The following is a 13,839-nucleotide window of genomic DNA, read 5'->3' on the forward strand; positions in this document are numbered from 1 at the left end:
TGGAGCTGGGAGTCCGATGCGGGACTCGATCCCAGGACTCCAGGATCATGACCTGAGCCGAAGGCAGTCGTCCAACCAACTGAGCCACCCAGGCGTCCCTGAACCTGTCTTTTTAATTTTCCGCTTGAGTCAGATGGCTAAAGGCATCACAAATTTAAGCAAATCCAACCTAAATCTTTGACATCTTCCCTTTTTCTTCAATCCCAACCCTGTCCTTCCCCCAATCTTACTCATCTCAGTGAAAAGACTACCGTTCACCTAGTTGCTCCGGCTATAAGCTAAAATCCTAGGCTTGTCCTTGATTCTTCTTTCTTTTATTTCCTGGAAGCAGTCAGCCAGCACGTGTGACAGGCTCGATCTCACATCTGACTGAGTTTCCCGGCCTCCACTGCCACTGCCCTGGTCCACACCACTGTGGTCTCTCGCCTAGAAGAGCCTCCTCTTGGGTCTCCCTGCAGCCCATGCTCACCTGCTGCCAGGATAATCCTTCTAAAATGAAAAATCGAGGGCACCTGGGTGGCTTAGTCCCTTAAGCATCTGACTTTGCTTCAGGTCATGATCGTGGAGTCCTGGGATGAAGCCCTGTGCCCTGTGTCAGGGTTCTGTGCTCAGTGGGGAGTCTGCTTCTCCCTCTCCCGCTGCCCCCCACTCGTTCTCTCTCAAATAAATAAATCTTTAAAAAATGTAAATCAGGGCATGTCACTTTAAAAACCCTCTAATATTACCTCATTGCACCTTAATTTAAACCAGATTTTTTTTTTTAATACTATGATCTTCAGGATTGGCTCTTACTACTTCCATAAGCTTATCGTGTTTTTCTGGCACATGCTTTCCTTGGATATTAGCATGGCTGTTTGTTGTGGTTGTTGTTTCCTGTCTTTCCGTTGTCGTCCCAGATAGCTTTCTCTAACCACCCAGTGAAGTAGCCCTTAACCCTGTCACTCTGTCATGTTGCTCTGTTTTGTTTAATTTGTTATGCTTATCCCCACCCCAAATAATCTTTTTATTTAGGTATCTGTGCTTTGCTCTCCCCCAACTATAGTATAAACTTCATGAGAGTAGAGATCTTGTCTACCTTGTTCACCACATCATCCCGACAATCTAGAACAGCATTTATGTGTAAGAGATGCTCAGCAAATGTTCATTAAATGAGCAAATGAGCAAACTTTTATTTCTCCAGAAGCTTAAGTTAATTCATTCCCTGTCCACTACAAAGATATTAAGATTCCAGCTTGAGGTAATAATGATGGCAAAGTGGAAAAGGAAGGAGGAGGAGCAGTGAGTGCGCTGGAAAGAGTCCTGGATTCTAGCTGTGTGAGTGCGGGCAAGTTACTTAACCTCTCTGGTCCCTTTGCTATAATAGAAGCTGGAGGCAAATGGCAGTTTCTGAGTTCTCTTCGAAGAGACTCTGATTCTGTACTAGTTGGCAGAGCTCAACGAAGGTCTTTTCTAGGGAGATTGTCCTGCTCGCTCTATTGTATAGGAAACTGATGGTGCTCAGGGGCACTTCATCTCTTTTAATATCATAAACCAAAACAAACATGAATGCGCTGTCCCTTGGGCCTGAGCCGACTCCTGTACAAAGCACTTTGAATGCATGATGACAGCTAGTCCTCAGGACAGTTGAAGTGCAGTAGGCAGAGCACGTGCTGTCTTTCTGATGGCAAAATGGTGATGCGCCCAGAGTCACTCCACTGGTCTGGCACCAAGCCAGGACTGCAGCCCCGGTCCGCTGCTCACCGGGGCTGGTGGCCTGTCCACTGTGTCATGTTGCCCCCCACCTGATGGTTCACCTGCGCGCTTGGTAACCAGGTTGCTCGTGTGCAGTAGCACCAGGAACGTCTGAGGCCTTTCTTGCATAACAGCAGATTGTCTCATGTGCAGGTAAAAGGTGCGAGCTCTGTGACGACGGCTACTTTGGAGACCCTCTGGGGAGAAACGGCCCTGTGAGGCTCTGCCGCCTCTGCCAGTGCAATGACAACATCGACCCCAATGCCGTTGGCAATTGCAATCGCTTGACAGGAGAATGCCTGAAATGCATCTATAACACTGCTGGCTTCTACTGTGACCGCTGCAAAGATGGGTTTTTTGGAAATCCCCTGGCTCCCAACCCGGCAGACAAATGCAAAGGTAATCTCGCCATCGGCCAGGTTCTGTTACAGCCGTACTCATTTATTCTGAGAATTCATCTTGAGGTCGCTTTAGATATTTACAGATGCTTGGTCTAACGCAGCACTGTTCAGCAGAAACGTAGTATCAGACACTCATGTAACTGAAGTTTTCTTGTAGACACATCAAAACAAAGAGAAACAGATGAAGTTTACCTTTAAATCCTGTATTTTATTTACTCTGATATATCTACCATAGTATCATTTCAATGAGTCATCCACTAAAAATGATGGAGAGCCACGTTCTGTGTTCTGCGTACCAGCTTGTCAGAATCCCGCGTGTGTTTCCCATTCACAGCCCCTCTGGAGACTGGCCACGTCGCAAGCCCTCAGTAGCCACGGGCCACTCATGGCTGCTGCGCTGATCAGCTGAAATCGGGACAATCTGTAATGCTTACATTTTGCATCTCCTGCTGTCTCCGTCTCTTCCCCCAGCCTGTGCGTGCAATCCCTATGGAACCGCGTCGCAGCAGGGCGGCTGCAGCCCCATCACGGGCCAGTGCGAGTGTCTGCCCCACGTGACCGGCCGGGACTGCGGTGCCTGCGAGCCCGGCTTCTACAACCTGCAGAGCGGGCGCGGCTGCGAGAGGTGAGGGGCCGGCTGCTGTGGCGGGAAGGACGCTGTGCTTTTGTTTGTTTGTTTGTTTTCCATTGTGATATATGGGTTTTTATGAGTTCCCCGTAATGGTGGCCTTGATTTTGTTCAGGAATTATTTGAGTTCCTCACTCGAGAGGCAGTACTGGACAGTGGTACTGGAGCTACTGCGAGGGCGGAGTAGAGTGAAGCTGCCCTAGAGGTATCAGAGTCACCCAGGCGACCTTTCAGACGTGACACCTTCTGAGGCGCTTTCTGAGATGCTCAGGGTCAGGCTGTTGGGGGCCAGCAGCCTGGGAGTTTCTATTTTCAAAGCTCCTGGTCAGACCCGAGGGGGTGCCAGGTTGGAGAGCCCCTTTGTAGTGGTTTTAGGAGTGGACTAACCCTGTTCGTGGGTGAGGTTCGAAAGAGAGGTTCTGAGTAGAACTCATGGAAATTGCTTGAACCTCGGGTGCTTAATGACCCTTACCGTTTTGTTTTAATAGCCCTTTAGATTCTGTTTTCTGGTACAAATCACATCAGTTCTGCGCTGACCGGGGGTGGGAGGAAGGTTTGCTTAGAGTCTGTTTTTCTCACGGGAGAAACATCACGTGTTCATTTGCAGGTGCGACTGCCATGCATTGGGTTCCACCAACGGACAGTGTGACGTCCGCACCGGCCAGTGCGAGTGCCAGCCCGGCATCGCAGGCCAGCACTGTGAGCGCTGCGAGCTCAACCACTTCGGCTTCGGGCCCGAAGGCTGCAAACGTAAGGAGCTGGGAGCGTAGAGCTCTGAGTCTTTCCTGATTCCAGTTAGGACCACGGACTTCTACAGTCGGGGCTGTACCTAAGTCCTCACAGAGGCTTGAGGCTGTGAAAAGCCTCCTTTCCTGAAACTGGGGCTTGAGAGCTTCTCTCGTTCCTTGGCAGCCACCTTATTTATGTCTTCTTATGTCCCATTTCTGATTCTTTTTCCAGTCTTTTGTCTTCCCAAGGAAGGTCTCCCTTTGATCACCGGGCTTTCCCACTGTGCTTCACGAAAATTACATTCTTAGAGCAGATAATGAGACAGGGAGAGACTCTGCTCACAACTCACTTGTTGGCTGGCTTACCGGCTGCAGTCGCTTCCCACCCTTGGGGCCCTCTTGGTACGCTTGCATCTACACATCTGCTTCTCCTTGGCGTAAACACTTGCCTGGAATGAAGCCTCAGAACCGTTTGGTGTTTTGCTTTCCGAATTCCTTCATTTCTCCTGTGGAATGTAGCATAAATCATTGACCCAGTTCCGAGAACAAAGCGAGTAAACAAACTATAAAATAATGCAAAATATATATTAGCATTTGGGTTTTCTAGTTCCTTAATGAGAGAAATATTAAACAGCAGAGACAGGGAGGTGTAGTAGAATTCTTGAAATGCATGAAAGGGCACCGATGCGTCTAATAGTCTAACGTCTGTAATTACTCAGTGACGGGACGTGTGTCCCCTCGAAGGATGCTGCACTTTGGACTTGTGTTTGCTTAAAAATTTCTGTTCTCTCTCCGAAGCGACTTAACCATTTGAATTCTCGTAATTTGGCCTGTTTTTCAAGAACATACCTACGTATGATGAGAGTGCCATCAGCTTACTGATGTCAGTCTGAATTAAAAGACAATGCATTCTCCCTTCCTTTCTCTGTCATTGACTCTTTCTACTTTATTCTGCAGCCTGTGACTGTCATCCCGAGGGATCTCTTTCACTCCAGTGCAAAGACAATGGTCGCTGTGAATGTAAACAGGGTTTTGTGGGAAATCGCTGTGACCAGTGTGAAGAGAACTATTTCTACAATCGGTCTTGGCCTGGCTGCCAGGAGTGTCCAGCCTGTTACCGGCTGGTGAAGGATAAGGTAAGCTGTCCACAGGGCATTTGCTCATTCATTCATTCATTCAGTAGACCTTGAATGGGTGCTTCCTGTGTACTGAGCACTAGAGAACAAAGGAGGAGCAAGATAGGCATGGCCCCTGTCCTGAAAGACTTGTGTTCCAGTTGGGAGACAAATAATAAAAATTAAATAAAGAGATACTAAGATAAGCACCAGAAAGAACACAAACAGAGAATAACTGGGAGAACGACTTTATATAAGTCCTCTCTGAGGACATTTATTTAAGGTGAGATCTTAAGAATAAGAAGGAACAAGCCTAATGAGAAGTGATGGGTAGGCTGTTTCAGGCAGAGGGAGTGTGGGGTACAAGGACCTCAGAGGTGGAGGGTGTCTGGAGCCTCCTGAGTGAGGAGGGAGTGGTTTGTAATAAGACCGGAGAGGTTGGTAAGACAGCTCATGTCACACCATGTCAACCACAGGAAGGGATGTAGATTTTATTCCATATCCAGCATGAATGCACTGAGGAGTTTTAAGCTAGGAAATCCAGTTTATATTTTAAGAAGAATGCTCTGACTGCCATGTGGAGAATGATGGTTAGGAGTGGGGCAAAAGGGCAAGCCTGGATTGAACTGGGTAAGTATGTGTGTTTGGGGGGGCAGGGTATTAGAGAGGGCCAAGGATAGAGAAAGAGAATCACCAAGGATGCATCTTGGGTGTTTTGCTTAAGGTACGTGGAGGCATTGTTTATTGAAATGGAGATGACTCAGGGGAAGAAGATTTAAGAGAAGAAAGTCAAGAGTACAGTTTTGGATGTTGAGTTGAGATACCCATCAGAGCTGAGTGAGGTGTCAGGAGAGCAATCTAAAATGCAAGGGAGAGGTCAGAACTGCAGAATCCTCAACAGGTAGTGTTTCATGTCAAAGGAATAGGCTTGATAGTTTTTCTCTTGAAGCCAGAGAAATAAAAACCACTCACATTACCTGTTTAAAAGTAGATAACATGTGGAGTATATAGACCTATGTATTTATAGGGTGAGTGCCCCTTTGATGATCATTCCTGCAGGAAGTACCACTGAGTTCTTCAGGAATATTTGCATGTGCTGCCTTTCTTTTTTCTACCTTGATTATGTTCAGGTTGCTGATCATCGAGTGAAACTCCAGGAATTAGAGAATCTCATAGCAAACCTTGGAACTGGGGAAGAGGCGGTGACAGATCAAGCCTTTGAGGACAGACTGAAGGAAGCAGAGAGAGAAGTTACGGACCTCCTTCGAGAGGCCCAGGATGTCAAAGGTATATGCATGTTAAACAGTAGGTAACTCCTGCCAAATGGCCCAGTCTTTAGACATGGCTCCTAGTTCAAGGTTATTTAGTGTGGCTTTATAAAATTCTTCAATTTTTAAACTATTTATAGAATCTGAATTTTTTTTTTAAAAACAATATGTGAAAATACAAGAACTTGTTTTAAGATACAGTAAGCAAAAATAATTCTCCCAACACATCAGAAACTATTGAGTGCTGAAATTCCAAGTGTTGAATCTGTTCCATTACAAAGTGTTTTCAAACAGTTTTTAAAAATCAAGACAGGTATGCATTTTGGGTGTGCGTTATTTTAGTTGAAAATTTGAAGCTGCATTCTTCTGTCAGTCTACTGAGTGAGAATTTATCTTCTACACTACTTTATTTCTTTAGAAAGGACCCTCATAAGGAAAAATTGCAGTCTTTAAGTATTGACTAAACAGCTAGATACTAAATACATAACACCTCGTATTTATGAAAGATTAGAAGTTAGTGCCTACTTATGAAATTTTCTGTTTAATAAGTGAGCAGATGTGCTAGTAACATCATGTAAAAGCATATATTTTATATTATGTGTCTATTTAATGTCCTTTGAAATTATGTTGCTTCCCCGTACATTATCCGATGAGACAGATGATAAGCAGAGGAATTGGCTTAAGATTTAGAAAACAGGGTGCCTGGGTGGCTCAGTGGGTTAAGCCGCTGCCTTCGGCTCAGGTCATGATCTCAGGGTCCTGGGATTGAGTCCCACATCGGGCTCTCTGCTCAGCAGGGAGCTTGCTTCCTCCTCTCTCTCTCTGCCTGCCTCTCTGTCTACTTGTGATCTCTCTCTGTCAAATAAATAAATAAAATCTTTAAAAAAAAAAAAAGATTTAGAAAACAGTTTATTTTAAAATACCTTATTAACTTCAAAGGAACTTAAATTTGTAAAACTTTGCAAGTAGGAAAAAGTTATTCTCCCAACACATCAGAAACTATTGAGTGCTGAAATTCCAAGTGTTGAATCTGTTCCATTACAAAGTGTTTTCAAACAGTTTTTAAAAATCAAGACAGGTATGCATTTTGGGTGTGCATTTATTTACTTCTTTTTGAATCACTTTTTTAAAAAGATATATTTATTTATTTGAGAGTGAGTGAGTAAGAGCCAGCGAGCATGGGGAGGGGCAGAGGCGGGGAGAGAGAAAGAGAATCTCCTGCGGACTCCCTTCTGAGTGCAGATCCTGATGAGGGGCTCGATCTCATGATCCCCAGATCATGACCTGAACCAGTCGAGTTGGACACAACCACTGGAGCCATGCAGGCACTCCTTAACACACTTTAATATTTTATTTTAATAAAGATTTTATTTATTTATTTGACATAGAAAGATCACAAGTAGGCAGGGGGGGGGGCGGGGATAGGCTCCCTGCTGAGCAAAGAGCCCAATGTGGGGCTTAATCCCAGGACCCTAAGATCATGACCTGAGCCGAAGGCAGCAGCTTAACCTACTGAGCCATCTAGGCACCCCTAATATTTTATTTTTATTATTTACTCTGAATTAAGCTTTTTTCCCTAAATTTGGACAAATCCTTTTCTACACTTATTGAGTGCCTACCAGGCATTGTGCTGAACAGCAATAATGAAAAGATAAATAAGACTGTGCTCCTTCTAGCGAAGTACTCACTATCTGGCTGAGGTCACTTTTTTGGGGGGTGGGACTTTCCATCACCGAGATGAAAGTGTTCACAGACACTCATAGCAGATGTTCATTAACATTAGGATACTTGGGACCACAATGACTGACCTCTTTATTGAGTTTATGAATCTACCCATTAGGAGTTAGGTCTTCCTGTCAGAGTATAGTCAACAAAATTTAAGTATATTCCTTATTTCTGATTGTAGATATCCCTAATATATATATATATATAATTTTGGTTTTATAAAATTATTGAAGTAAAGAAGGGAGTAATGAGATGCATCTGGTTTTGACCAGTTTGTTTAATTTTTATGTGAGCGTCCAGAAATTGTTTTCTAAGGTAAATTTTTAGAAAATGAAAAATAAAATGAGAGGTCAATAGTTTATGTTAACTTCAGTTATGTGTTTGTCTTTTGTGTTGTTGTTACATTTTAAGTTTTAAACATAGATTAAGAAGAATTTAAATGTTTCCTGTTCTGTATAAACAATAGTGGTTTTTTTAGGATGTTCATTTGTTGACAAAAACTTGCGACACACATTTTTCCATTAATGTATTCCCTTGTAACAACAAATTCACATGTGCCTGGCCATATACACTGAAGCATTGAACATGGGGTTATCTTTAAGTGCTGCAGAGTCCATCTGAGAGCTGGGGTCTGGCACGCAGCTCTGGTGCCCACACCAGGAGCACAAGGGAACAGTCCAGAGGCCAGAAAGGGAGGTCAGCCAGCACCATTCCACATCTCGGTCCAGCCCCAGCTGCGTCTAGCCTTCTCCGGCCATAATGACATTTGCTTTCCTCTACCCAGGCAGGTGATTCCGCTGGACAGAAGCTTTGACAAAAGCCATGGGTGTCATACCTCCCCTTGAGCCACTTGAAAGGCGGGAACATAACAGGCTGCTGCTTCTCCTAGCGCGGGGAGCCACCATAGTGAGATGAGGCTTAAAGTCTTCTCCCGATAAGACTTGATTTGTGGAGCTCCTGGCTGACCTTTCTTACTTGGGTTCAAACCAGCCAAGAAGAAGAATATCTTCACAATGATTTATCCTTTCAAACTACCCCTGAGTATTTATTTGTAGTTTAAACTTGTGTTTATTCTACAGCTTTGAAAGGAGATTATATGATGCAATTAGGTTTTGCAATTTGAAGTCATTCGAAGTGATCCTACCAGTTAGGTTATCTGTTCTCTTTTCAGTTCCTGATGTTTCTCTAAAAAGCTGGCCAGAGAGATTGCTATCTGTTACATTCCTGAAGGTCTAAAGGAAGGGGTCTTTTATAACTGCAGTGGCTGCTTATGCTTCCTGAGTCTAAATGATCTTCTACGATTTCAACATTTTTTGGTCTTTTGTTATTTTCTTAAAAATCTTTAGATTATCAAAGAATTGTCTGATCATTCACGCAAGGCCACTGTGTACAGTTAGGCGAGTTTCATACTGCACCCACTTTGCATGTGTATTTGGTGGCCCTGCTTGTCAGATGCTAGTTCCCAAACCTGTATTCATCTTTATTGATCTTAACTTTGACCTCTCATCTTTTTCACTTTCCTTGGAAACTTTAAATGCCAACTCTGAGCATTGCTGAAATACGAACTGATCAATTTTGGATAGGACTTCATGGTTCTTGTATATTCATATACCCTCATGACAAGTGAGAATTTTAACGATGACAGAACTATATTTACACGGATATACATTTATCTTTTTATTTTTTTATTAAGACCCTGGTATGAGATTTAAGCTGAATGGGCACAATTAATAAAGAACAATTTGGGGGCACCTGGGTGGCTCAGTGGGTTAAGCCGCTGCCTTCGACTCAGGTCATGATCTCAGGGTCCTGGGATCGAGTCCCGCATTGGGCTCTCTGCTCGGCAGGGAGCCTGCTTCCCTCTCTCTCTCTCTCTGCCTGCCTCTCCATCTACTTGTGATTTCTCTCTGTCAAATAAATAAATCTTAAAAAAAAAAAAAAAAAAAAGAACAATTTGAAAAACTAGTCAAAAGCAGAACTCTGTACAAAAGAAATTACCTGCCTCTGCCAGGGGGTTGGACAGGGCAGCAAGAATCTGTATTTAAAATCTGTAGTTTAAAATACAAAATGAATTTAATTTACCTTCACTTTAATTTGCCTTTACTTCAACATTGGTTTGAACCTAGCTTTTTCCCTAGTTTAGTAAAATGTCCAGCTGTCAGGGCTGATAATGCTTTCAGTAACATTGTATTTTTATGATTAAATCTGGCATGTGCTGGAACATCAAAGCTTTCCTTCCTCAGACATTTCTTGAGTGTAAGACTGGGGATGTAGTGGTGAGTAAGGAAGAGAAGCTCATAGTCCAGTGGGACAGACAGGCACACAACTGGAGGCAGTGCGATAAATTCAACAGTGGGGGTGCTATTGGGCACAGTGAGGACTGACCAGTTCTGCTGATGGGCTTAGGGAAAGCTTATCAGAAAGATCTGTGTTCAGAAGAATAAAGTCGTGCCTCGGATTTCATGTGAAATAGGTACCCCACCCCATCAGATCATTTATGGATTTTCTTCTGCACTGCCATTGCAGATGTGGACCAGAATTTGATGGACCGCCTCCAGAGAGTGAATAACACCTTATCCAGCCAAATTAGCCGTTTACAGAATATCCGCAATACCATTGAAGTGACTGGGAACTTGGCTGAGCAAGCCCGTGCCAGGGTAGAGAGCACAGAGCAGCTGATTGAAATCGCGACCCAAGAACTTGAGAAAGCAAAGATTGCTGTTGCCAATGTGGTGAGTGGGAAGGTCTGAGGCTGGGGCGCAGGAGTCCCCTGGTAATTTGTAGCAAGCCTTACTGTCAGCTGAATGGTTCAGCGAAACTGATTCTTTATGTCTTTTTGGCTCTAAGCGTGGAGCCAGAAAGCCACGTTGCTCAACGTTGTCATTAAATAGTTTATCACGAACGGGATAAAAACCAAAGGACATTTGGGTCCTTTCTCTAGCTTTGTTCCTCCTATGGCACTAGTCAACTTAAACTTCCGTTCTCCTTTGGTGAAAATAGAAATCATAATCTGTAGCCAAGGATGCTGATCTTAATGAAAAATCTTTGAATTAATGAGTCATCCTTTTTACTAATAGAAATTTGTTTTTGACACTTGCTTTATTAAATTTAAATAGTTCAGTTCTTTAAGATTAGTGCTTCTTTTCCAATTCAGTCAATCACTCAGCCGGAGTCTACAGGGGACCCAAACAACATGACTCTTTTGGCAGAAGAGGCACGAAAGCTTGCTGAACGGTAAGTTCCAGATCCCTGTGTCTTAATGGTTAAATTATAACTGTCCTTACAGTGTGGACGTGTTGTCCCCTCCTTCACCCACAGACACTTTTCACACATAACCCACTTTTGCAAAGTTGGCTCTTTTCTGGAATGTTATTGGCTGTGTGTACTCTTGCCTCTCCTTTGAAATTAGAATATTGACTCTGAATATTTGAACATGATGCTTTGGAGGGAAACTATATTTACACATCTCAAAGAAAACTATAACATTTTTAGATTTTTAAATTTTAAAACCTTAAAGTGATAACTAAGAAGCACAGTTGAATTTAGTTATTTTTTTTTGGTTTTTAAAATTAATTTTTAACAAAAACGTTTAACTCCCAGATTTTAAAAGAGAACACTTACTTACCCATAGTACCTTTGGAAAGTCAGCCCTAGAAAATAGACCATTTCACTCCTCATTTTTTTGGAGACTTTTTTAAATTATTAAGTTTAAGATAGTTCCTTAGGAAAAACTCAAGTTGTAGGAGAGTATGAAATTGAAAAAAATTGTTGAAGTAGTTGCTAGAATGTAGGCTTCATGAAGGGCAGGTGTTTTTGTGTGTCTCATTCACTGCTAAAGTTCTGATACCTAAAATGACGTCTGGGACATAGTAAGTACACAGTCACTGTTTGTTGAATGAATTGCAGAGCAGCTAGTAGACCTCATGGGTACGAGGGCTTACCCTCATGGGTAAGCCCGACATTAGAATTTTAGCCTCATTGTTCAGAGCAATTACTTTGGCTTCTTGCTTTAACTGTGTGCTCTCTTTCTCTTCTTTGTAAATGTAAATGTGTGAGCTGTGTCATTTAGATCATAGAACATGGACAGTTTCATAGCTGGATCTTCTGATTAAAAGAAGCTAGCTGAAAACATATGGAAAATTCCCAAGGAAATCAGGCCTTGAAAATAAAATTATTCTGGTGTCTTTCATAGAGGAATTTTGAAAGAAACCTTAGCCTACCGAAAAGGAATGGCCATATACGGGAGTGTGACACTGTAATATGAAGTTTTAGAGCTGTCCTATGAAGTTTTAGCCATTCTGCAGCTGAAATCTGCATTATTTGGCTGGATTCCCTGTTGACATGTTGCTTTCCACTTGGTGTTGGGTTACTTTTCCTTGCCAGTAATTGGGTTCCATATGAGAAGTCTGAGCAGTTGGAGGCTGTCTCAAGACTATGTAGTAACTGAACCAGAGTAGGGATCAAACATTAGGTCTGGGACTCGTGTTTAAGTCTAGATGAGTTCTTGCCAGCACACATGGTTTCACAGATCAATTATTCTTAAAGGATTTTATTTAGAAGCAATTTTTGGAAGAAATGTAGACATTTGCCCCTATAAACTTTATAGGAAAATGTCATTTGGAAAATACCATTTTTTCAGATTGTAGAATGCTGTTGTAAACTTAGCCCCACTGAAATGGTTGCAGAGTTTCAAATTTATAAGAATTTTTCTATATTTATAGGGCTCTGTCCACATTAGTAAATGTATATATAATAAGGTGAGCATTACCTGAATTCTGCTTTTTTCCCTATTAAGTCGTTCTGTTTCATGGTTTATTTTTCTTTTACATTATACAGCCATAAACAAGAAGCTGATGACATCGTACGTGTGGCGAAGACAGCTAATGATACATCAACTGAGGCCTATAATCTGCTTCTGAGAACACTGGCGGGAGAAAATCAAACAGCACTTGAGATTGAAGAGCTTAATAGAAAGTGAGTGTCATTTAAAAGTGGCTTATGGCCCTTCAGTTGTGCTTGTAAGTAGAACCAGTTCCATGAAAAATTAAATGCCGGTGGATTCAGAGCGTGCATCCACGCAGGAAGATCTCTTTCATTAATGATACTTTTGAAATGGTGCAGTGGTTGGGGCAGGGACTATAGAGCCACAGAGGTTTTATTTGTTCCAATTTCTGTAACTACAGAGAAAGGTAACAAGACTAACTGTGATCCTTAAATTTCTGCATCAAGGAAAAAAGGAGAGAGAAAGTATCCTAGAGTCAATAGAGAAAATATACCTGAGCTACAAGTATTGAGAAGGTGCCCCAAAAAAGAAATAGGTGGTAAACCATGTGGTATAAATAGAAGTGACCAGATGAAATCTAAAGTTAAGCTGTGTTGGTATTAAATAACATTTTCTTTGAAGTTTCGGAAATTCTGTTGCAGGGATTTGAAGCAGAAAGAGTGTGGTTAACGTTAAGATGCCAAAAGCAACTAAGTTTTTCGTTAAATCTTTTGCTCCTTAGGTACGAACAAGCGAAGAACATGTCACAGGATCTGGAGAAGCAAGCTGCCCGGGTACACGAGGAGGCCAAGAGGGCTGGAGATAAGGCGGTGGAGATCTATGCCAGTGTTGCTCAGCTGACACCCGTGGACTCAGAAGCCCTGGAGGTATGGGCTGGATGACCTGTGTGCACAGGGGTCGGCTGCCTCTGCTGTCACCCGTCCAGAGCACGCGGCCTCAGCCCCCCCAGACACACACACACACCTCGTACCCCCCCTACACCCTCAGGCTGGGTAAGAGCTATTCTGACTGCCCTACCACTGTCACTGTCACGGACCTCCTCTGTCCTCCAGCTCACTCACTGGTAGTGTCAAGTTCTGCTTCAGGTATGTTCACTTCCTGAGGTCAAGAAGCCCGTGATTATAGAGATTAAACAGCAAGGACTACTTCAGTGATAGGAATAATCACTCCTAAGTCTTTAATATAAATCCGGATTATTATATATTTGTGTCTGTTAGAACAGAGTACACCCAGACCCTTATGCCCAGGCACGCTTTGGTTGAGAACAAGAGAGAAATAGAAGAAAATGGTTTAAATGAAAGAACTACATCAGGATGCTGTCAGGCAGCTACATCAGGATGCTGTCAGGCAGCTACATCAGGACGCTCTCAGGCAGCTAGAGAATCACTAGGGGTTGTGGTAGGATTTGATTACATCTGTACTCGGCTCTTGAATCCTCATTCCAGACTCTGTATAAATGC

General features: G+C 43.0%; 1 protein-coding gene across 1 annotated transcript in view; it reads left to right on the forward strand.

Moving 5' to 3' along the window:
* LAMC1 (laminin subunit gamma 1) overlaps positions 1-13,839 on the forward strand; it is a 124,563-nt gene that overhangs the window by 99,623 nt on the left and 11,101 nt on the right. Inside the window, exons 14-22 of the mRNA XM_059412740.1 lie at positions 1,885-2,130; positions 2,604-2,757; positions 3,368-3,510; positions 4,446-4,624; positions 5,734-5,890; positions 10,123-10,328; positions 10,751-10,830; positions 12,433-12,570; positions 13,101-13,245. Coding sequence (XP_059268723.1) covers positions 1,885-2,130; positions 2,604-2,757; positions 3,368-3,510; positions 4,446-4,624; positions 5,734-5,890; positions 10,123-10,328; positions 10,751-10,830; positions 12,433-12,570; positions 13,101-13,245 — 1,448 coding nt within the window. The remainder of the gene's footprint in view (positions 1-1,884; positions 2,131-2,603; positions 2,758-3,367; positions 3,511-4,445; positions 4,625-5,733; positions 5,891-10,122; positions 10,329-10,750; positions 10,831-12,432; positions 12,571-13,100; positions 13,246-13,839) is intronic.

Source organism: Mustela nigripes, chromosome 10 (genome assembly GCF_022355385.1).
Source record: "Mustela nigripes isolate SB6536 chromosome 10, MUSNIG.SB6536, whole genome shotgun sequence".
In the NCBI taxonomy this organism is placed as follows: Eukaryota; Metazoa; Chordata; class Mammalia; order Carnivora; family Mustelidae; genus Mustela; species Mustela nigripes.